The sequence below is a fragment of the Diadema antillarum genome, unplaced genomic scaffold (genome assembly GCF_040938485.1).
Source record: "Diadema antillarum isolate AM-2024a unplaced genomic scaffold, OU_Dant_1.0 scf00000009, whole genome shotgun sequence".
NCBI lineage: Eukaryota > Metazoa > Echinodermata > Echinoidea > Diadematoida > Diadematidae > Diadema > Diadema antillarum.
In genome coordinates, this window is record NW_027270898.1 from 773,777 (window position 1) to 797,788 (window position 24,012).

A 24,012-nucleotide genomic window follows, 5' to 3' on the forward strand; every position below is an offset into this window, starting at 1 on the left:
CTAATCCTTTCTTTCTTGCTTTCAATAGGACGTACATTCTTCTGAGCATGCGCACTGCTGTGTAATTTTAATGGTGTACGTCAGCACCATCAACACATGATCACGGCTGCACTTTGAAATCACAGCGAAAATGGCAATGAAACTGAACATCACTGAGTTGTTTGTTGCTCAACAGATAAAAACAAAATATTTGGCTGATTTGGCTCTTGAGGTTAAAGGTCATAATGGGGCAGGCAAGAAAATGTATGAACATAGGAGAGGAAGAGGAAATCTGACAATAATTTTCATGCTGTACCTGTCGTGGTCATAGCGGTCATGTTCCTTCTCAACGAGGTGGTAGCGGGCACGGAAGGCCACGAGGTGGGCGTAGTAGGCAGGGGCGGGGATGGAGACGCTTCGGGTGCAGCGGACGTAGGTGTGGCACAGCTGGTAGGTGAGACACTGGAGCTCGTCCGCCCTGAAGCCGTTGTCGTCCCACAAGACGTGGTAGTGGGAGGGACGACTTGTGCCCTGTGGTCAGTTTGGTGATCAAGTTGGCAACAATGTGGGACTGAGCAAAGCATCTACACATCATGAATGGCCGCTACAAGAACCACAATCATCCTAGTGTTTCTTCATAACTATTATCACTTTGTTCATCACATTAAGTAGCCAATTACATAGGCCCCTAAGATGTAATTAAATCTGAAACGTTGGTGCCCTGTAAACGAAGTGTAGTGGCGAAAAATTAAAGGACACATATCAATCTATTTCGAATCTTAGGTTGCCCAAAACCAAGCCACCAAAATATATGCTTTTTAAAAATTTGGTGGCCTGACATCAATTTTTAGTGGCCCTGGACCACCTCCAATGTCAAGCCCTGTATACAAGACACTTGTCAACACAAACTTCCAACTGTATTTCAGTCCCTTCAAGCTGAGCCATCTTTCCCTCAGCAAAAACTCTCTGTGCGTACTTGCCTACCACATCCTCATTTTGGAGATGGTTTGTCCCCATCTCCATTGAGTCACGTCACTAACCTGGATACCGGCGTGGCTGCACAGATAGAAGTCGTACTCCAGTGGGTGTGTGATGCCGCTGTCTACCGTCGTCCCGGCCGGGATGTTACCGCTCCTCCCGATCTGCCACGAGTAAATGAATGGCAGAGAGAGAGTTCCGCATAAAACAAATCTACCATATCTTTTTTTTATCCTTGCATCCCTAATGACATCATTTGAATAGCATAATTCATATCGTGTCACCATAATTTAGCCTTTATATTAGTGTATATCATCAGACTGACATGATATTGCTAATAAGTCATGAACATGCTATGGGTCATTTTGTTGCTTAGTTTTTGCATGGCAAAAGCATTTAATTACCATTCAAGTGCTTACATACACATTAGAACCACCTCTTCACTTTCTACACGTGTACACGCATAAACAGTTGTGCATATTCATTACCACTGAAGAGCATGCATATTCATACAATATCTCCTCTTCAAGGACTTTATGGATACAAGCATACACTGATGGATACTCAGTGCCAATAAAAATAGAGGCATATTCATACGAAGCACGAGATATCTCCTCTACATTTAAAAACATGCATACACACATTTATCTTTACGTTATCATTAACCCTAAAAAGGCCGGGGGGGGTTGAATCAACCCCCCTCGACATTTTTCGCGACTACTCCGCCGCGCGAAATTTTTTGACCGCACCGTTCGCTGACCTTTTACTTCAAGTCTCGCGCAACTTTTGACACTATTTTCGCGAAAATCGCGTATACCGTTACAACGCTGCATAACGTTTCATACATGCCTGTCAGACCGAAAATGGCTCAAAAACGTGATTTTGTGTATAAAATCTATGCAAATGGAGTTTTCTCCTCTTATTCATAAAGATATGATTATTTTCACTTTCATAGGCTGAAACTAATTAATTTTAGCATAAATATGCTTGAAATAGGTTCTGTCATACATTTTGTGGAAAAAAATGATAAAACAAAAGGTTGAAAAAACAAGGAAATAAATAAGAAATTCATAAAACAATAAAATACATAAGAAATTGATTTTGATACCAAATTTTTTTTCAGCTACATTGTTTGGAATGCTACAAAGAATGTTTTCACCAAAAATTAGGATTCTAGGAGCTTTAATTTCTGATTTATAGCAAAATGTATGATTTTATGCATATATTAGCATAATTAAATATTATGACAAATATTTCCATTTCTTTTTGTATAGCTTGGTAGATTACGCCACAGGTAATGCACGTGCCAAATTTCATGGCGATTGCACGATCGACGGCCGAGATCTCGGGGGGTTTGAATCAACCCCTCCCCGGCCACAGAACACCCAAAAAAGCCCGGCCTGGTTAGGGTTAATATGAATCATATTGCAAACTCATGTACACCCGTTTTCTCCTACATTCATGCATACATGAAAATGTTTAAGTTTGTGAATGCATATTCATTATCCTAGCTCCATGCATATTCATGAACCCACCTGTTCCCTCCTCTCTGCACAGAAGAGTCTGGTGTGATGTCTCTTCTGCACCACAATGAAGGTGATGCCTGGCTCGTAGCCCTCCTCCAGTGAACGGCAGGCATCCCGAATGGCATTCATCTCATTGGCCAGCACCTTGAAGACAGATGAACAAAGGAATGATAGGATGTTATATTGACTGGCCTTTAGGGAGTGTATATTGCCCTGGTAAAACTTGCATTACATCGGTTGATATCAGCAATGGATTCTGATGGAACAGTCTGATCAAGTCAAATATCGCCAGACAAGGCCCGATCCAGAGATATATTCATTATTGTGATCAATTCACTCCTGCGACCGATCTACAGATGCAACAGTTGGATGGCCAGACAGCACTCAATATTGCTCAATGGATAATCATGTAGCTCGGGTCTCAGACACATTAACAAGGATTAATCCACAGTTATACTGGTGGATAAAGAGTTTTACTACCTACAAAGCAGAAAAAAAAATTTAAAAAGGAGAGTTTCGTGGTGATATGTAAAAGCTAAAATTTTTGCACAATTACTGCATATGCTATATATTTCACAGGGTTTTAATTTTTTGTGAATTTCTACTTAGTCAAGTCCTATCTGAGACTTTTACAACACACAAAAATATCAACCCTGATCCTGGGAAGACTGCTACACACATGAATACGTACACTGGTACACAGTACACAATACAGGTGTACATGAACAAGGTGTATGGCAATACTGTACTCAACAATCATGAATTCAATTACTTGCAAAATTGTCTGGAAGTCCCAATTTGCAAAAAAATTAGTCTAGTTGTATATGTGACATATACAGCAATTTGTCATGCTAAGCAAGATAAAATTAATTTCACATGCTTTTACTTTTGCTGATGGTCACAACAATTACATGAATACTCATTCAAACAGCTAAGGCGGATTTCCAAGCCACAAATATTTTCCATTTCTACAGTGGATGTGTACCTGAAGGAACTGTCCCTCGCTGACGCCGTCCCGGTACATGATGATCCGGGCCGGCTTGTAGCCGGTGGAGCGGTAGAACTGGATGAGGAGCTCCTTTACCATCAGCATCAGGTCCTGGATGATCTCCACCCGGTGGGTCTGGATCCGCACGCTGGCGCAGTACCGGCTGGGGTGACCATCCATGCTGCCTACCACCTGTGTGTTGCCACCAAGAGAGCAGGAATGTGCATTGGTGTGCATGTACAGAGAGAGATGACCACACCTAACCCTTTGCAGGTCATTTGTTACCTACCTTCTACCAAGACGAGACAAGCTAGGGCATCTGCTCTTCAGCCCAGCTCTGCATTCTACCCAACTAATGGTTCATCACTTGCCTGGAATAGGTTATCAAACATCACTATCACCTACCAATTTGAAACCCCCCTAGTTTTCGACTGAACTCAAGAACTCAATGTACAGATATATGTATGCCAACAGAGGAGGCCTCTACACAGATACAATTCCACTCAACCCACACCAGCTGATAAACATCTTCTGAACACTCCTGATACAAACCTCAAACCTCACTTCACTAATGCTAACTGGTCCAAATGCATTATGTGGCTGAATGGTTAACTCTCCAGAAAAACACAACATCACGAATTTTAATGTCAACATTCTTTCTTCCACATATGTCTGCCATTGAAGTTTACTCCAGCATTAGCTTTGAATGCAGTATCTCCTCAGTTTGGGAACTGCCAAAGACTTCCCCGAAAAAGAAATTTGGAATAGCAGTATTTTCTACGAAACCTACAGCATTTTTGCCAAACAGAACAAAATACTGCAAAAAAAAAAAAAAAAGGTAAGGGTTGGTATCTCTGCATGAGCTGAGGCAACAAGCATTAATTTCTTTTTTTTTTTGTGGAAACAAACGTCTTCGCCTTACAAACTTTCTCATTTCCTTCACTTCCAATATTATTGCATCCACAGGGTGACAAGATCTCATATCTCAAAATCAAAAATTTTCAAGAGAGTGAAAAAATGTCTTCTTTTTTGCAACAATTTTGAAAAATAACATCAATGTTGGATGTCAAACAATGTCCAAACATTATTCTGGATAACATTTATAATGGTAAATGGTTGTAAAACACAAATCAGCATTTTTTCATATTCAAAACTGGGGTAGGAGGTTTTTTGATATATGCCAACTGAAATACAATATTTTTTGCAACATTTTTGAAAAATAACATCAATGTTGGATGTCAAATGATGTACAAACATTAATCTGGATAACATTTATATTGGTAAATTGTTGTAAAACACAAATCAGCATTTTTGATATTCAAAATTGGGGTAGGATGTTTTTTTATATATGCCAACTGAGATAGGAGATCTTGTCACCCCAGGAACTATAGCTCAAAGTGAGATACAAAGATACCTTGAAGTTATCTTTGTAAAGCACATGAAGCATACTGTGTCAAAACTTGAATGTATACAACTGGTTAATCAGTGAGTGAATTGGGTTAGAAACTACATAAATTCTGTGGTGCTCAAAAATCAAGTCAATCATAAATTGCAACTCAAAGAGAACATAAGATCCTTAGCACTGATGATAAAACCCTAGAATGATTTTTACCTATAATCCCAATTTCTTCAAATTGTATGCAAAATACATCTGAAAACAAAAGTCTTCACATATTTTGTATTTCAAACTCTACCCATCATACTACAAATGTTTATTTCATAGTGTCCATGTTTAGGGAGGTTTTTCTCCAAGCTCAAAAAGGGTATAAAACTGCAAACCCCTTGGAATGACTTCTTATTACTGCCCCCAATCAAAAACAAAGAGGGAATGTAGCATTGTTTTCAATTTTATGTGTAGCATCTTTGTCAGAGGCAAACTGACAAACATAAAACATATCATAATTTTGCCTCTGACGAAGATTCTGCTAGGATCGAAAGCGCAGGCCCTATTTCATGAGTGTTACAAAATGCCTTGGTCCCCAAAAAACATTTACACTACTACCCAGCAAAAAAAGAAAAAATCTTGAAGTTAGAAGGAATGTTGTAGATTGATGTCACAGTTGCAACTTCATATATGCACCACCCCCCCCCCCCCCCCACCCCCAATAAAAAGGGGAGCACTGTAATAAAATGTTTGGCAATACATCATGGTTTTGGAAACCATTTGAGTAATCATAGTATTTACCTATTCTTGTTTTATTCCTGTGTGCGAGTGTGCAATTTTGGCCAATGCAGCATTTTAATTAAATGTTGTGCAAGATAACTTTTGTCACATGGTCACCTGAAGCTTGAAATCACAGCCCCTTGACTGCAGCTTGAATGTTTAGCCTCACTCAAGACTGTGCATCTTATCATTACAACTGAAAACGCACTGTTAGTTTGGGACTAATCTAGATTTGCAAAGTGAGTGCATATCCTAAAGCAGAATTCAGAAATTTAATTTACTGCAACAAGAAAAAAAAGGGGGGATTAATTTGAGAATTAGTCAGTCAACTAAAACCCAACACTTTCAAAGTTCTGGCACCAAAGAAATTGAAGAATCAAATGTTAAAGAAAACCTACTTGTGCTTTGATTAAACTTCTTCTTTTTTTTACCTCTTCCTACCTTATTAAATCACCACTGGACATTCCAAACTGACATTTGGGCAAGTCCACATTTTTAGCCACAGTTTGGAAAACTTCCAATTATGAAGTTATGGAATTTTGCTAAGAATTCATTCACATATTTATGTTGTATTTAAAGTACCATACGTGTGGCCAAAGTATCGCCTGCATCTGCAGAATACTTTTCCTTAAGGGCTGATTTCAAGCAGCACATGAACGATTTGCACAGAACGCAAATGGCAAAATCCAATATTCGTATTTTAGTCTGCAAAAGATCACCTAACGAACGATCGCCTAACAAACAACTGTTCGTAGATGTCATTTTTACTTCAGCGAGAATTTCAAAAAATTGTAAAACTTTTTGCGAACCTTTTCCGCACACCGGGTCGCACAAACTGCGCAAGAATGGTTTTCGGCTCCATTGTCAGAACACATTCGGAGAAAAACCTTTCCGAATGTTGGACCTTGCAATTTTTTCAAAATTCACGTCCTTTGCAAATCGTTTGTGTGCTCCATGAAATCAGCCTTTTACTTTGTAATAATGAAACCTGGGCAATACAAACGGGAGGCTCGAAAAACATAAAGTGTCTCTGTCATCCATTTGGAGCGGAGACGGGAAAGAAAATCATCAGTAGGGCAGTAACAATGCATCTTTGAAAATTGGTGCAGTAGCAAAAACACAAAGAAATCACTTTTAAAACAGACACGATGGGTGAATTGTTAGAATGGCCGATACCGCCAACATCCACTCCCACACGCCGACACACACAAAACTTACGGCGGCAATGGAGGGTTTCTTATCGTCACCAGCGGGGGGGTGAGTTACATCTGCTCCGCAAAAGATGACCGGCTCGTTAAAAATACGCGGTCTGAGGTTGAGATAAAAGGGGGGAAGGGACGGTGGAGAAATGTTTTATGCATACATGGATGGTATGACTGGGGGAGGAGGGTTACATCATACACGGACTTACAGCAGCAATGGACGGTTTTGTATTGTCGCCCGCAGGTGGATGTGTAACGTCGGCTCCCATAAAGATCACGGGCTCTAAGAAGACGCGAGGCCTGGAAGGTTTTCAGAAAAGATACGAGAGGATTTGAAACGGATCGTCCACACAGACGGGAACGAGCCGGGTTTTAGAAGCAAGTGTCTCCAGGCAAATGTATTTGACTTCCCACCTGGTTTTGAAACAGGCATGGTGGAAAGTCTGCAAGAAAGTGGGGGTGGGGCAAAGGGGGTGAGAGATCTCTGTAGTCCAGACAGGGTTCAGGGGACAAGACTTCTACTACGTGGGGCACAGGGGGCGTGTACAGGAGGCTCCTGGTTCTTGTGGGGAACAAATTAAATGGGAAATTGATATTAGTGATCATGTGATAATCAAATGTTTTCTTTGAAATGGCAACAACATACATGTCAATTTATAAACTTATATGTACACCTACTTCAAAATTTAAACACAAAATGACAATCTGGACATTCAGCTGTCTTTCTCATCATCGAGTAATTCAAACAATCTTTTCACTGTCTTTAAATCAAGTCACATAAAGAAAATATGATATTCTAAATTTTTTATGGAGATGGAGAGGGGAGAGTGCTTGGTGAGGATACATACATGTAACTGAACAGTTGAGGTGATACTATATATACACACACAATATGAAAGTATGCTTAGAAGGTGAATCCATACACATCAACTTGTGTTGCAATTTGATTATATTTGAAGTACACATTCTCAATTAAGCTATTGACCTCTTCATAGGCTATTGATAAAGTCAACAAAAGTTAAAAGTCTGAAATATTCAACTGATACTCATTGCATGCTAGGGCTGTCAATTAGGTGTACAGGGTGGTTGGACTGGCTGGTAATTGTACATCTCATTCGAAAATGACCAAACAAGAAGTGTAATGAGGTCTACAAACACATGAATGTAATCACTCAAGAAAAAGCAACGAGGAAGACATGTGGGTTTTTTTTTTCCTACCTGATGTTTGGCGCCAAGATATTGTTGACTCCTCCGAGTTTGACGTTGATCTTGAGGCAGAGGTTGGAGAGGGTCTGCGCCGTTGTCCGGTTCACGTTCTTGACTTGGACGCACTGGGTGGCAATTCCCAGCAGCGTGTCGCCGACCCGCTTCACTTCGGCTGCAAGATGAGATGGGAAAGTGTTTCAAGATGAATACGGGTATTCACCGAATCTACAACAGCATTAGCCTTTTTTTTCTATTGGCTGCCCAAAGGACTGGCCTACTACCTCAATGAACTCAAGTAAAACTAGCAAACTTTGATCTCTCGACATCACAGCCAGTGAACACATATCACCTGCTAAAATAATTATATCCCCCCTCCCCCATCACCCCCCACCCCACCCCTAGAGGCTGTGTAAGCAGGTCTGCCAACATTCCCACATCCAAATCAGGGAAATTCCACACAACAATCAGGGAGATATCTGTGTGCTACATGCATTTCAATGGGTGAAAATAATTCCCAAATCAGGGAGATTTTAATATTCTCTTATTCAGACATGAACAGATTTCGACATTTTCAGGGAGACTCCTGCAGAATCAGGGAGACTTGGCAGCTCTGGCACACTCCAAGTGACAATTGTCCTCAAGGCAAAGCAATGGCTCAACCTAGCTCTCCTCTATTACTCTGCACACCAGTACCTTTCTTAAGTCTTCTATCTGAAGCACTACTGAATTTGGTTAACCCTCTGTGTGCTTTGAGAGCCAACTGGCTTACATATAGTAGATAATCCCGTAGCTTTGCATAAACTGTCCAACATCCCTGGCACAAAAATGGTTAAGCCCCCTCAAGCAGACTGTCATGAAGTTCAATAACTGTTCAGACAATGGAAGTTTTGTCTTTGAGTATGACAGGGTTAAAAAAAAACCACCACAGCTATCAACAACAACAACAACAACAGCAACAACAAAAAGATTCCATCTCACCGTATACAGGTGTCTTTCCGGGCAGGACCACGATGATGAGCTGCAGCTTGGGGAAGTTCTTCTTGAGGTGTCTGAACATCGGCTCCACCTGGTCGGCGCCCACGGCGTACTTGCAAAAGCACGGCTGCCACTTGATCGGCATCCCGGCATCGTTGGAAATCTTCTGGAGCTGGAGGGTGAAATTCCTGCACAGAGAGAAGTGGACGCAGAGTGTCCAGCTAAGGACTTGGCAGATTCACAACTCATGACATGCCCGCAGCAAAGAAGATTCTAGATGAACCGATGGTCTCTGTAATGCTGTCGACTACATCTACTACACAAGTTGATGCAGTCTAAACGATATCAATTGAGATCAAGCTTGCTATGAAATAGATAAGATCCAAATGGACCATGTTGTAATGGTACTGATATAATAATATCAGCCATTTATGAAAAGTAAACCCTCCAGAAATAACATAGTCCTGCCAGAAGGCCCTATCATTATCATTAACCTAACATTTCAAGGTATTTATACCTACACTTGAGTAGAAAGGGACATTGTGGGTCAAACATCTTGTACACAGGGGATCACACAAAACAGAATTTGAACTCAAGATCTGTGTGTAAAAAGGAGCCAAATGCCTCATCCACTCTGCCACTATATTCCAACTGTTTTATGTCCATTTGCTTTAAGAAGATAAAAACATATACTCAACTCAACATCACCACCATATTCTCTGTATGATCACAGGTCAGTATTGCACACATTTCTACTTGTACCACCAAATGCAACAGACTCTGAAATCGTTGCAGACTAGCCCCAAGTATACTCAGGCAGGTGTTAATGGGAAATGCGTGTCATAGGAAAATCAGCTCGTCCTCAATGGGTTAACATACACTCACCTGAGGGCTTCTTCTCGGCACTGGTGCTGGGGTGCGAAGCAGGCGATGGCCCAGACTTCTATCTCCACCCCAAAGTGGAACTGCTTGCCCCTCATGTCCCACACCCCTTGGTTGGGAATGGCCTGCTGAGGCTTGTTCAGCTGCAGATAGTTAAGAAAAAAAAAGAGCATCCATGAAAATGGCTTACACAAATCAACAGCATACTTTTACCAGTTAAACGTTTTTGGACAACGAAAGTGATAAGCTTTCATGTACTTTCCACAATTGTGGATATTCAAAGCAAATCAAAACTATAACTTAGTTTAGTCATAAGACCCAAATTCACAGAAAAAAAAAAATAGTTGCCACCTGCACTCACAAGCCATGACTTATTCTTTTCCACTCATTCTGTACATTTCATAATCTTACTCATTTCTTTTATACACATTCTCTCTAATCATCATGAAATCGGGTGTTCTGTAGAAGTGCCAAAATGAAGGGTTATCTGCCATTTTGAGATACTCACATACTACTTAATTATTGCATTAAATAGGGCCAAGATTACTTATTTCATCCAAAAGTTTTAAGTTACCATGTCCTGACCACAAATTTCATGATACAATAATGCCTCCGACGACACTTCGTGGCCGAGGCATAAAAAAGTGTCCTGGCCTACTATGTCATATATCAACAGTAGCTAGAATATCATAAACTGCCATACTCTTGGGGTTGCGGTCTGATCTATCCAGAGTGGCCTCTTCAGTGTTGGCACTGTTCTGCAAGAGGACCCCACCATGTTTATTTCCCCTAACATTGCCAGGTCCTCATTCACACATATGGGTCAAAAGGGTAAAAAGATCTTGCCCAAGGATGCTATCTTTTTCTAAGACTTCAGAACCATATCCACAGGACAAAAGTGCTGCCATTCTCTAACCAAGTGGTTGATATACTGTTAAAGCGGAAATTTTAGCGCATTTCGCGCAACCAGAAACAAGCGCGAAAATAAAAGCACGCTAATATTTTTGCTTGCTATATGTGACCCGCGACAACGGTTTCAGGCAAAAGTCGCAAGAGCAAATTCCCTCCTAGGAGGGGTACAAAGATTTTGACCATTATTTTTGTCGATTTAGTTTTTTTGCAGAAATCGAATCTTTGGTATGTTTTCTACATCTACATTAAATTTCATAGCATAAGACTAAGTTTTTCCTATCGAAAATGGAATTTTAAGCACCCTATGTTGGATCGCACTCGTCAGTTTCGAGCTTCTTTCGAATGCCGCGCCAATATCCCCAGTGTTGCTACGGCGCACGGTCTCGCATGCGATTGGCTGGTGCGTCGCATACATTTACATAATTCGGCTTTCGGAGACACCAGTTGCAGCGTGTGGGGAATGCTTTGTCCACGCGTGCACGATTACATGCTCCATTGTTCTTGCTATAGTGGTTTATACGCTCGCTCGCTCGCTCTGTAGTGCGTGCTTTTCGTGTGGCTTTCTGTCCAAACTATTCTACCGCAATGTTCGACAACGGAAGTGAAACAAAAATCGTGTAGCATGACATAACCGTGTGAAAAGAAAACTAAATATTCTCAAATGTGTCTACTTGTACATGTAGTAAAGATTATGACAGCAGACTGACTCAATGGAAGGCAGATAAGAGGAAAGGAGCAGTCACATGTGACCAATTATATTCAAATACTACACGTCAAAATCGCACCAAACTAACGAGTTGTGTTTTTTTTTTATTTAAGCATGACCCTTGCCAGCACTAGCAATTCTGCTTTCAAAAAAGGGTCGCCAATGATAAAGACAAATTAACCACAATGAAAACGCGATTTGTAAATGTGTGGATTCGCCACCGCTCCTGTTACATATGCACATTGCACAGTCATGGCGTGTGGATGCCATTGCGTATACGTGCACCATACACGTCATGTACATGTACACCATACGTGCAATTATCGTATTCGCCATCTTGAAAGATGTACTGGTAAACAAACCCGAGCGAAACGCATTGTTTTTCGGCTCCATACGCTGAGCTCCGAGGAAGGTGCCCGGGAAATTTGACTCTCTCAGGGAGCCAATCAGAAGGCGATGTGGTTGCTAAAGGCGGGGCTTAACATCGATTGGCACCATCGTACGGATGGGTGATTCTCCCCTCGCATCGCCGCTCGGACATTGTCCTTGAGAAAGAGGTGAATCTTCAAACCCTGTTTTCTCGCTATTTTGTGGGGCTAACAACTTAAAAAGTGCATTTTATTTCTCTTTCTATGCCCACTTATGGTGCCGAAGAATACAAGTGTTTTATATCAATGCAAAGCTTAGGAAATGAGCAATGTGATTCAGTGAAAAAATGAATTTTCAAAATTCCCGACTTTTGCCTGAAACCGTTGTCGCCGGTCACATATGTTCCCATAGTTGATGTCTTGATCCCGCAGAATTAAAAACACGCAAAACTCTTCTTACCCGGCCAAGCGCGAAAAATTAGTCACGCGAAAATATCCACTTTTACAGTGCTAAGAGCTAGTAGCAACTGCCTTGTGACTACAATTACGGAAAAGAAGGATTTGCTAATGGGACAGATCTCTGGCAGTTATTTTCATGGGCCATTTACCTTTCCTCCGTACTGGATCTTGGGGGCGGGGAGCACTCTTCCCTCGATGGTCACCATCTCATTGCTGATGCTGAGGCCAAACTGCCGGACGTACTGGTCGTTATTGAAGTTAGCCTTTTGTACCTAATGGTTAGAGTGATGGAAAAAGGGTTTTTCAGTCATGACAGATGCATGGAAACACACATGCTCTTTGTGACTGTGCGTGGTGCCTCAATTAACAAATGAGAGAAAAAAAAATGTAATTAATGACTCCGTTGGAGCATTATACCACCCACAAAAGGCGGGGCAGAGTATACATACATTCTTTTCCTACATATTCATCAGTAAGTTTATATTACTTTCATCTTTTAGGAATGCATCGTGTCAATCAGCTATTGACTATTCTTCCTGAGAAAATAACTCCATGACACTGTAACGTATGTCCCCCCCCCCCCAAAAAAAAGGGACTCTCCACAATGATAACTTTAAAGATAGTGAATCAATCCAAATACAATTTCAGAGTATGAAACTATAACTTATTACCCACATTTTACAGAAAACCCCATCTGATTTGCTTCGGTGGTCACAGAGAAATGAGGATCTTTGTAGAGTATGTCAGGAATCCCTTTCCTCCAAGTTCTGTCCATTGTGTTCACACATTAATATGCAGTTCAAAGAGCAACAAAGTGCTAAACTTTGAAGAAACAGACCTATGATCATGCTTTACAATGATCCACATTTCTCTGTGACCACTTAACAAAATTGCACAGGGTTTTCTGCAAAATATAGGTAAGATTTCATATTTTGAGACCCTGAAATAGCATTCAGACAGTTTAATCATACTGAAAGTTATCAATGCAGAAATCCGGTTGTGAATTTGTTTTTTTTGAGGGGGACATACTGTATTAGTTGGACTGACCTTTCCTTGGCAGAAGGAATCAACTAAATTATCCTGACTTGAGATAAGCCCCTCATGGATCATAATAGAGAAAATACTAACATTAAATGGACTCCATTACTTACCAGGTTTTTGATTTCCTTTTCCCTGTCAGGTGCTGACCGGGCAGTAGCCTGTATGGTGTCATGGGGGAAACAGGTTGGAAACAGAATGAAAGAGGTGTCAAAAGGTTTCATAATTTCATGGTCATATCTTGATTGCTATTTTTATTACATGAGTCAAAATGTCATACACAAAGGTTCCTGCAATACTTGGAGCAGAACAACTAGTGATGACAGTGCTCCAGAGTAAATGATATCCGAGAGAGATATGATTAAGTACTGAAAACATCAAATATTCCATGAAGACCAAGGCAATATTGTAGCAAGAAACATGCAACCCCAAAAATATCCAATAAAAAGAAAGAGACATGGGACAGACAATCCGGAAACATAACACCTCCTACATCCTTTGGGGCAGAGACATCAAAATACAGAGTAAGCTACAATGTACACACATGTCTGGGCCAGATATTGCCCTGCACAACAACAACAACAACAACAACAACAACAAAATCATATGTGCTTACCAGTACAGTGCAATGTAAGTCAAACATGCATTCAGAGTTTGCAGACACCACTTTCTTGTGCAGAAAGAAAAACAAATCAATCTAATATGAACAAGAAATCAATGTTACAAGTTTTAACACTGGTAATCTGTCAAGCCTGCTGTGCAAAAATTACAACACTGAATAAGAACCAATAGATCATGACAGAGGGTCACTGACCTTGATCATGGTGGACGTCTGCAGGTCTGTCAGCTTCTTGATACAGCGCTGTCCGGCAACTATATTGCAAACCTGAAAGTAGGTATTATAACATAGGTATCGCATACAACATGAGTTCCTTTGTGCATCATATATATATATATATAGCAATAAAAGGTATGCCCAAACCATGTGCTTGGGCACTGCTATGCAAGGTTGAAACTTACAGGAAAGTATGGGGGACCATAACTATTGGTGTTTAATCCATATGCAGTAAGATAAGAAAATGTACATTTCCTGTGTACATCAATAAATCAGTATAAGCACACTTTGAAGACACTAATATATTGAGACCAAACTTCATGAAACACTAAGGAAGTTGTGTGGCACAGTCATCCAAAGAATTTAGCGTGTTGTCACAATTACTACAGACTGCTCGTCTGCTATGTACACTTAGAGTGAAATGTGAAATACAGAGTGCAAAACTTTTGGTTTATTGAAAAAATAAACGAATAATCTCATAAGGTAGGTATCTGTGGAAGAAAGCTCAAGTTTAAATCTTTCACTTCCAATGGCCAACTACCGTTCATGGACTGTCAATGCTGAGAGGATTTTAAAAAAAGTTGAGAGGATGGAAGGATAAACCATAACCTACATATATATATATATATATATATATATATATATATATATATATATCAGTACTCTTTCTTGCAACAAGGCATTCAAAATGACAGACAGCATCATCCCCATTTCTTCATGATGGTACAGGCTGCTGCCATATATGACTATGGACTGAAGGAAATATTCATTTCAATCTCAGGGATGAATACATTTTGAAAGGGCTTACCTCCAGAGGTAGGTATGTGTGGCGCTGCTCCTGTCCAACCTGCAGACAGGGAAGGTGAGGGTATCTGCAAATAGACAAAAAGAAAAGGAAATTCTTTGAACACCTACAGGAAAGAGCACTGTGCAATGATTTTTCACATCACTATACTATCCTTACCATCAATGTCCAACAATGGAAATTAACAATAAATTGTTATAAAATGGGTTCAAGAATGTAGCCAATTGGAAGCGCTGAAATGAGTCACGTGTGCCTGTATTAATTTCTCACTAACACATGTACGGCCTGACGTCACAATGTTTACACTAGGCAGTGCGCACTCAATCCGTTGTTACAAGTGCGTCGCGCGCTACTATACGCGCTGTCAATCCTGTAAACAACTTCTAGTTCGGGCTGCCGGCCGGCCTTTCTTGTGCATAACATGTGGCGTACGTATACTAGTACTCTTGTACGTACAGTACTTATATGTGCGGGATGTCCGAGTGCGACGTGCGTAAATATGTTTGGGACGAACATCTTCGGACATCTTGACCCACAAAGGTACGTGAAAAATGCTGTTAGTTTTCGACCCATTTTATAAAACAAATGATGCACAGGATTATTTCGTGGCGTTCGTGGAGATGCAGCTCACTCTCGGGTATTTACAATGTAGTGCAACATGCACTCGGCGAACCTCGTGCATGTTTCACAATTGTAAATACCCTCGAGATACATCTCCACTAACGCACTCTATCCTGTGCATCATTTGTATAATATGCAACTTATGCTTCTTCTAAAGTGCCATGTTCAGGCAATCCAACATATGGCACACAACAATGGGGATAAGGCAAACAGAGGATGTGCTCAACTGCCTAAAAAAGCTAAAAATCATGTCATATTCTATCGTCCACATTAATTTCCAGGCTACTTCGGTGTTTTCATTCTCCCAACTTTCCAAGCACTAAAAGATTCATCACTTTCTATGTGCATAACAACAGAGAAAAGTTTTAGTGTGTGTCATCATTAAGTCCACTGGATGTATCCGTGCACTCGTCTTCTCACTGCGTAAAATTCATGGCATAGCCAACAGCAATATAGACTAAACTAAATAAAACTTGTATTGCTTGTGTCTAGTAATTGAATATTTTCTGGCCACCGACACCACTAACATTCTGACGAGTTTCGACAGCTGACTTACTGCAAAATGAGATTGTGTCTGTCTCGGAAGTACTTGGCCACCGTGCATTCCACAGTTTGCCCATTTTCAAGTTGCCAGGGAAACCTGAACAGAAAAGGAATTAAAGAGACACATATATTTGTGAGAATATAACGTCATGTACATATGAATGTTATTTGTCAAAAACTAATAAAAAAACAAAGTACATTGTCAGGGGACTGAGGCAAAGAAAACTGAGAACGAAGCATAGAAAGCAATAAAAGTTTGAGGTTCAAATCCAAGTAGTTTAGAACATGGCAGCCTCTTAAGCGGTGTAACATCCTTCAGCTAACTCCATAATCTTTTGCATCATTGGGAGATGGGGGTTGATATTATAAGTGTTTCATCATCAACCTGTCTTTTGTTCTCGAAGAGATATATTGAAGCTGCCATGAGGTAACGGGGGGGCATTTTATCATGCTTCAACCACAAATTCTTTACCTACCCCTGTGGTTTGGCCTCTTACACACTGCTCAACACAACAGTCCATATTGTAAGCACGTTCAAAGTTGCACATTTTTCACATGCTTATAGAATCTAGAATGGAAAAAAAAAATACTGTCCCCCAAGTTTTCAGAGGGAAATTCAAATGATCCTCGCATTCCATCCTTTTCCATCAAGTGCTTATAACATCAATTACCTGCCTCCTGGATAGAAACGATATTCAAGCTAATGAGGCTGTTCACATTCTACGGCTGTGATGGTATTTTAGTCATAATACAAAGCTTATGATTGGTCTATTTCTCTGCATGACTTCAAATGCAGCCTTTATTAAAGCTGGGAGCTACCTTAGCGAGGCAAGTTAGGTTCTGGAGAGGGAAGTGGAGATGGGGCAATACTCACGTCTGAGTCTGAGCCGATCTCTTGGTGACATTACACACTCTGTATTTGCGCTTCATGTTTCCGCAGTGAGTGATCTCAATCTTCAGACCTGACACACAAAAACGAAAAAATGCTCCAGTTTCCTAAAAGAAAAACTTACATGATATTCACAGAGAGAACCATATATCCATTTGTAGTTGTTATCAATACAAGTCATAGTTAGTTAGTATACAAATAATGACTGCTATGAGGGGCACAGCTAAAATTATGGGCCCAAGGTGATGTCAAAACCATAACTATGCCCGAAGCGAAGTTGAAGGCATAGTTATGGTTTTCACATCACCAAGGGCCTACATAATTTTAACTGTGCCCCGAATATGAAGCTGTCATTATTTGTTTTATATACCGAAAATATAGATTCTTCTTATCTGATTGGTTAAAAGGTTACCTGAATCAAACAAGGACTAAAAGCAGCACTCGTAATCAATGCTGATCAACAGCGCGGCGGTCGTATCATTGGTGCGTACATATGAGCGATCTATGTGTACGGGGTTGTGACTGTCTCCAAACCTATCTACAGGGCACAGTTGATTCTATGCCCCGGGCACAGTAAATCATGACGTCATTTTGATCAAAAATGGGGCACAGCTATTTTCATGACTCCACTTTTAACCAATCATATGAGGTATATAATGATCATTATGACCAGGAGCAATACCGACAAACTTTGCAAGTAATTGCACATGGAAGACTATCAGTTTCACTTAAGTCGAGAATGCAAGATATAATTGTGGGCATGTCACAGTTTGAGAAATCAGCAGTACATGGTGACATTACATGAACATTAGCTCACTAAAAATCAATGCACATTGTTCTGGTCATACATTCAGGAATGTTGGAACAATGCCAGCTACAGCAATACAGGAAATCCTTTATTGCTATCCAGCAACATTTCAAATTCAAATTGAACTACCACATGGAAGGGTTTCCCCATGCAAATGAATATATGACAGCTGGTGTTGAAAGGAACAGAGAGTGATCCATCCCAAGGGCTTGACATGCTACTCAGGGAGGTCTTAGATCCCAAGATAAAGAAGTCAAGGGAATCATGACCTCAAAACACACACACACACACACACACACAAATCCCTGCGGTTAGAACATTCTGCAAATTCCCAAGAAAACAACAAAAACCACAATCTCTTATACTATACGGGTGGGTCAGGCTACTTTGAAAGAAATACATATCATCAACTTGGATATTCTGTGGTACCCATTTTCACAGTATCACCACTCAGTCTGCAGCTTAATAGCTCTGCAAAATCCTTACAGACCTTTGGCGTCTTTGTGTTTCGTGCACACAGTGTGTAACCAAATCTTATGACAAGCTGCTTCCCTCATTTGCCATTTCTTTGAACACAACAAATGTTTTGTCATGGAAAATTTCCCCAAGAATACTCTGCCCATGAGAAAATATTTCAACAGGTCCACTATCAAGTCATCCTGTTTATCCCATCACTGTCTGGTAACTAACTAAGCTAGATGATGATGATGATGATGATGATGATGATGATGATGAAGATGAAAGATAATGATAACAGTAATAATAATAATAATAATAATAATAATAATAATAATGATAATAATAATAATAACGATAATAATAATAATAATGATAACAATGATAATAATAATAATAATAATAATAATAATAATAATAATAATGATAATATACATTATTTATACTACGCCAAATCCACTCTGTAGAGAGCTCAAGGTGCATACATATTATCATATGGTGTGCAGTTAACCTTGCCTAAGTTGAATCTATTTGGACTGAAGATATAGCTTCAACTAGGGAGAGAAAATTTGACTTATGAGAGATTAAAATTATAAAATATAAAGACAAGAAGACACCATGAGACCTTTAGACTTAGACAATTATTCAACTTATGCAAGGTCAACTTGAGCAAGGTTGACTGTATGTGATTAAATCTGCTGCCATTGCCCCGTATTCTGACGGCGTAACCTCTGACCTTTGATCTCCTTGGTGAACTTGACCCTGTGGGAGTCCGAGAGAGGGCGCCGCTGATCTGAGATGTCCTGGATGTCGAGAACTTCGCAGAGGAAGTCAATCACAGACTGGCAGCTGTAGAACGCAGTGGCAGAGACTGTGGGCAACAAACAAAAACAATGAATAAAAAACAATGAATAGTCATGCATAACATTGAAAATAAGTTTCATGCTCCTCAGTTTGAAGAGCATTATAATACAATCAATGGCATGTATTTCATACTCTTGCTTGAAACTTGTTCTCCAAGCAGTAGCACAAATGCACAAAACCCTAAAAATTCCAATCATAGAAAGAGATAAGTACTCTAACAATCCTTTTCCATTTTTTCTTCCTTTGCTGTTTTTCATGTGGAGGTGTCATGATTAAGTGGATGTAGACAGGGCTGCTCACAAGCACTTTGAGCATCACTACATACCGGAGAGGCACTATGTACAAGACAAATATCATCATTACTATTATGTACTCACTTACTTTCAGCACTGAAAGACAAAAGAAACCTGATCACTTGCAGTAAACATCTAAATGCTACTGTCAGACATCAATGGATCCATAGTCTACCACAGACACATTTCAGGGAATACTGTGAAACAAGATATTTTCGCTGCATGAAATTTTCGCGAATCGGAGCCAGGCGGCCTTTTTCGCGGCATGAAATTTTCGCGAGTTGCCTCTAACCTTCAATGCGTATAGTGTAGACAAGAACTTTCACATGCATTTTAATTTCGCGGATCTTGGCTCTCGCGAAATTCGCAAAATTAAAATGCAAGCGAACATTCCTCGTTTTACAGTAGATAGAACAATCTGTAAATCACAAAATCAAAACAGTACTTCAAAACACAGGAAGAGTTCTACGGAATCACACTGGAGGACACCACCAGCCACCACTGTCCACTCTTGAAGACTCACCGTCAATGTTGAGCATCATCTTCCACATGGAGGGGCGAATGCTCTGGTGGAACCCAAACCACACCTCTCTGCCCCCTCCCAGGGGATGCGAGTATTCCTCCGGTGGGGAGAAGAAGGAACGACCCACCGGGGTATACCTGTAAGGGGGGAAAGGGGTACAGCATTGGAAGCCATTGCAGCTAGGTACTTTTTACATCATGTTGTCATTTTCAAAATAATCTTTAATAATGTAGTATGCCTTCCTGAAGATTAACGAATGATTCATACGAAAAGAAGGACGAATTAGAGACGGCAGCACACTGGGTGTTTGTGCCAACTTGGCAGTTTAGCTCATTATCAATCATAGTTAAGTCCATCCCATCAAGAATATAGACCCAAGCAGTGTAGTTCCAATAAGCCAGTTCGGGGCTCCAATTTGCACATGAGCAGAAAAAGGTCGTTTTTACCAACGGGGCATGTTGGTTTTTAAATTCACTGAGATAAATATCTGTGATGAAATGATTGAGTAATCCGTATTAGTAAAAGATGCTTGCCAGCACTTCCACATAACAGTGAAAGTGGTATTTGGCAACATCAATAGAAAGGATTGTTAAAACATTCAATGCAAAATAATGAAATGGATGCTTTCCAAAGTGGTAATTGACAGTCCATTCTGGTTACCTTGTCTACACAAGTACATCTTTGGTTGAATATGATCGATGAATTCAATAAATTGTTATATCAGGCAAGCCTATGCATCATGTCGGCTTATTATGGCTTATGGCTTATGATGCGGAGGTTAGAATGGTCCACTAACATCAACGGGGGTGTGCAAACAGTACCATACCTGAGGGATGGCAGGTGTCTCATAATGACGTCCAGGGCCTGGACAGCGTCGTAGGGGATCTGGACCACCTCTCCCTTGAGGGCGGACTCCAGCAGGGAGAGGCTGACCTTGCCTTCATACTTGATGGCGGCCTTGAATATCCTGTCCTTGCCCTCACCTGGGAGGGTCACCTCAAGCTCCACCTATGAAGGAAAAGACATACATCATGAAACATACATGCACATAACCTACAATGTACATGTACAATGAAGAGTTTGGTTGCAAAACAAGTTAAGCACCATTTTTAAACTTTTTAAAGTTCATCATCAGATAGAGCAAAATATGACCTTTTCAGTAATACCTCACTTGTTACATACTAAAAAATATAATTGAAGTTATGATAAAAAAATATCCCATGTTTTCTCTTTTTTGGCAGCTTAAATCACAAATATCTCAAACTAGAATGGAATTAATTCATTTTGCAATCAAAATCTCCATGAACAAATAAATTATTTTCTTTGCAGTGATTCTATAGGTCATTGAAGTGGCAATACAGAATTGTCTTATACTCTTATGAATATGACAGATACATTATACAAAACAGAAAGAGCCATACACCTGAGCATACAGAAAGAAAGTAAGAATGCATCACGTGACTGTTGATGAACTTGATTATCCCTCATGTCATTTTGACCAAAACCTTAAAAAAAAGGAACAAAATGTAACTAGAAATATCACTTAAGGTGATTAATACCCCCGCCCTGTGACGACAGTCTTACCCAAGGAATGATCTTTCCTTGATCTTCTGCCATTTAAATGCCGTTACCATGGCAACGCAGCTTCCGACACGTCCGAAAAATATGTCTTGCATATCTTCCCACCAAGACTATTGTGTGTGCCACATTTCATAAGCTTTTGTCAAAAACTGAGGAAGTAGTTCAATCCACAAGATCTTTCCTTGATCTTCCGCCATTAATATGCCATTACCATGGCAACGCAGCTTCCGACACGTCCAAATAATATGTCTTGCACATCTTCCCACCAAGACCAATGTGTGTGCCACATTTCATGAGCTTCAGTCGAATACAGAGAAAGTAGTTCAATCCGCAAGATCTTTCCTTGATCTTCTGCCATTTATATGCCGTTACCATGGCAACGCAGCTTCCGACACATCCGAAAAATATGTCTTCCACATCTTCCCACCAAGATCAAGGTGTGTGCCACATTTCATAAGCTTTGGTCAAAAAACTGAGGAAGTAGTTAAATCCGCAAGATCTTTCCTTGATCTTCTGCCATTAATATGCCGTTACCATGGCAACGTACTTTCGGGTACTGTCAAAAAATGCGTCTTGCACATCTACAACCAAAGGCACACATCTGTACCAAGTTTCATGGAAATTGGGCAAAAACTGAGGAAGTAGTTTGCAACACAAAATTTTCCATCATTTTGGCTCATAATATGTGAGCTGTTACCATGGCAACATACTTTTTGTCACTGTCAAGAAATGTGTCATGCTGACCTATATCCTAAGACAAACATTCAATATGAATTCCATGAGAATTGGAAGAACACTGATGAAGCAGATTTGCCATGAAGCATTTTGCCCTATATTTTACCAATAACATGCCGTTACCATGGCAACGCACTTTTTGCCACTGCGGAAATATGTGTCTTGCACATTAACATATTCAGATGAACATCTGTACCTAATTTCATAAAAATTGATCAAAAACTGTGGGAGGAGTTCGCGACGCAAGATTTGTACCCATTTTTGCCCATAATATGCCGTTACCATGGCAACGTACTTTTGGGTACTGTCAAAAAATACGTCTTGCACATCTACAACCCAAGGCACACATTTGTGCCAAGTTTTATGGGAATCGGTTGAAAACTGAGGAAGTAGTTCGCGACGCAAGATTTGCAACGGACCGACCGCCCGACCGCCCGACCGACCGCCCGACCGCCCGACCGCCCGACCGCCCGACCGCCCGACCGCCCGACCGCCCGACCGCCCGCTGATTCCTATATACCCCCTTCAAACTTCGTTTGGCGGGGGTATAATCATCTGCTGTTTCAACGCTAACATTGTACCAGGTAAGAGGTAAGTGATAAAATTGTATTGTATTAAACCATTATTAGGTAAAGTATTAATGAATCCAAACTTAATTTTCACAGCCCATCTTACTTGAATATTCATTCTTTTTTTTTAATACACTACTAGTGGCTACTAGTTGTGTTTCTGTGGCAAGTAAATAAACTTGCATTAAGGAAAATATCCACTTATCATAAACGCAATGCTCACGTGTATGATATACGCACAAACAATAAACATACAAGTTTTCATGTGTTTTATGCAACTGGCATTATCAAAATAAACATTTACTGTATACGCCATATATCTAGCGAGTCTAAATTTTCACGAATCAGAACTTCCCAACGATTTCGCGAGTGGTTAAATTCGCAATCGTGGAATCCTGTACCGAACGGAGAAACGTATCACATGTGTCACATTTATAGCGTGATCAGAGTCAATATTCTCGTGTGTCTTTAATTTCGCGTATAGCACCTGACTCGCAAAAAATTCGGCGTATACAGTACCATACTGCCCCTGATGTCCATTACATGTATTTCATCATAAAGCTTACTCACACCAAAGGAGCTACAATACATGTGTTATAAAGAGCTCTTGAGCTACAAAGCAAACTGCCAGCAACTGAACTCACAACACTGTTAATCATTTTTTTTTTCTTTCTTTCTTTGCTGCAATGTAGGCAAGACAGAAGCAAAAGTGAATGATATGTGTGGGAGATGAAATTTGCCAATAAAAATGGCTTTAGCTAGGGTCCCAAAAAACAATGAATGGACAAACTTTTAAGTCACAGGAAACTTAGTTTTATGGGATGTAAAACCTCAGCTATAATTTCTGCTGGTATACATTATGTTCCCTTGCATGATTTTGTGACGAGAACTGATTTCATGCCATGGTAACACAAGCTTAGGAACAATGGCTCATGAGGATGAGTTATGGGGATATTTTTTCCACTTGCGCCATCATAAATATCTGCAATGCATCAATATGTGACCCGCGACAACGGTTTCAGGCAAAAGTCGCAAGAGCAAATTCCCTCCTAGGCAGGGTACAAAGATTTTGACTATTATTTTTTGTCGATTTAGGTTTTTTGCAGA

At 40.3% G+C, this 24,012-nt stretch overlaps 1 protein-coding gene across 2 annotated transcripts in view; it reads right to left on the reverse strand.

Annotated features, from left to right (window-relative positions):
* Positions 1 to 868: 868 nt before the first annotated feature.
* The window catches only part of LOC139719154 (protein argonaute-2-like), a 28,724-nt gene continuing 5,580 nt past the window's right edge, over positions 869 to 24,012 (reverse strand). Inside the window, exons 3-18 of one of the 2 annotated variants that reach the window (XM_071630591.1) lie at positions 20,847 to 21,028; positions 20,021 to 20,157; positions 19,077 to 19,211; positions 17,062 to 17,149; positions 16,201 to 16,284; positions 15,027 to 15,090; positions 14,198 to 14,269; positions 13,497 to 13,544; positions 12,495 to 12,617; positions 9,904 to 10,043; positions 9,022 to 9,206; positions 8,056 to 8,215; positions 6,854 to 6,944; positions 3,469 to 3,663; positions 2,493 to 2,627; positions 869 to 1,121 (exon numbers count right to left, since the gene is read on the reverse strand). In XM_071630591.1, the coding sequence (XP_071486692.1) occupies positions 960 to 1,121; positions 2,493 to 2,627; positions 3,469 to 3,663; positions 6,854 to 6,944; positions 8,056 to 8,215; positions 9,022 to 9,206; positions 9,904 to 10,043; positions 12,495 to 12,617; positions 13,497 to 13,544; positions 14,198 to 14,269; positions 15,027 to 15,090; positions 16,201 to 16,284; positions 17,062 to 17,149; positions 19,077 to 19,211; positions 20,021 to 20,157; positions 20,847 to 21,028 (2,001 nt within the window). In that variant the 3' untranslated portion in view covers positions 869 to 959. Of the gene's footprint in view, positions 1,122 to 2,492; positions 2,628 to 3,468; positions 3,664 to 6,853; positions 6,945 to 7,046; positions 7,138 to 8,055; positions 8,216 to 9,021; positions 9,207 to 9,903; positions 10,044 to 12,494; positions 12,618 to 13,496; positions 13,545 to 14,197; positions 14,270 to 15,026; positions 15,091 to 16,200; positions 16,285 to 17,061; positions 17,150 to 19,076; positions 19,212 to 20,020; positions 20,158 to 20,846; positions 21,029 to 24,012 lie in introns of both variants that reach the window. The other variant, XM_071630598.1, reaches the window with a different exon arrangement.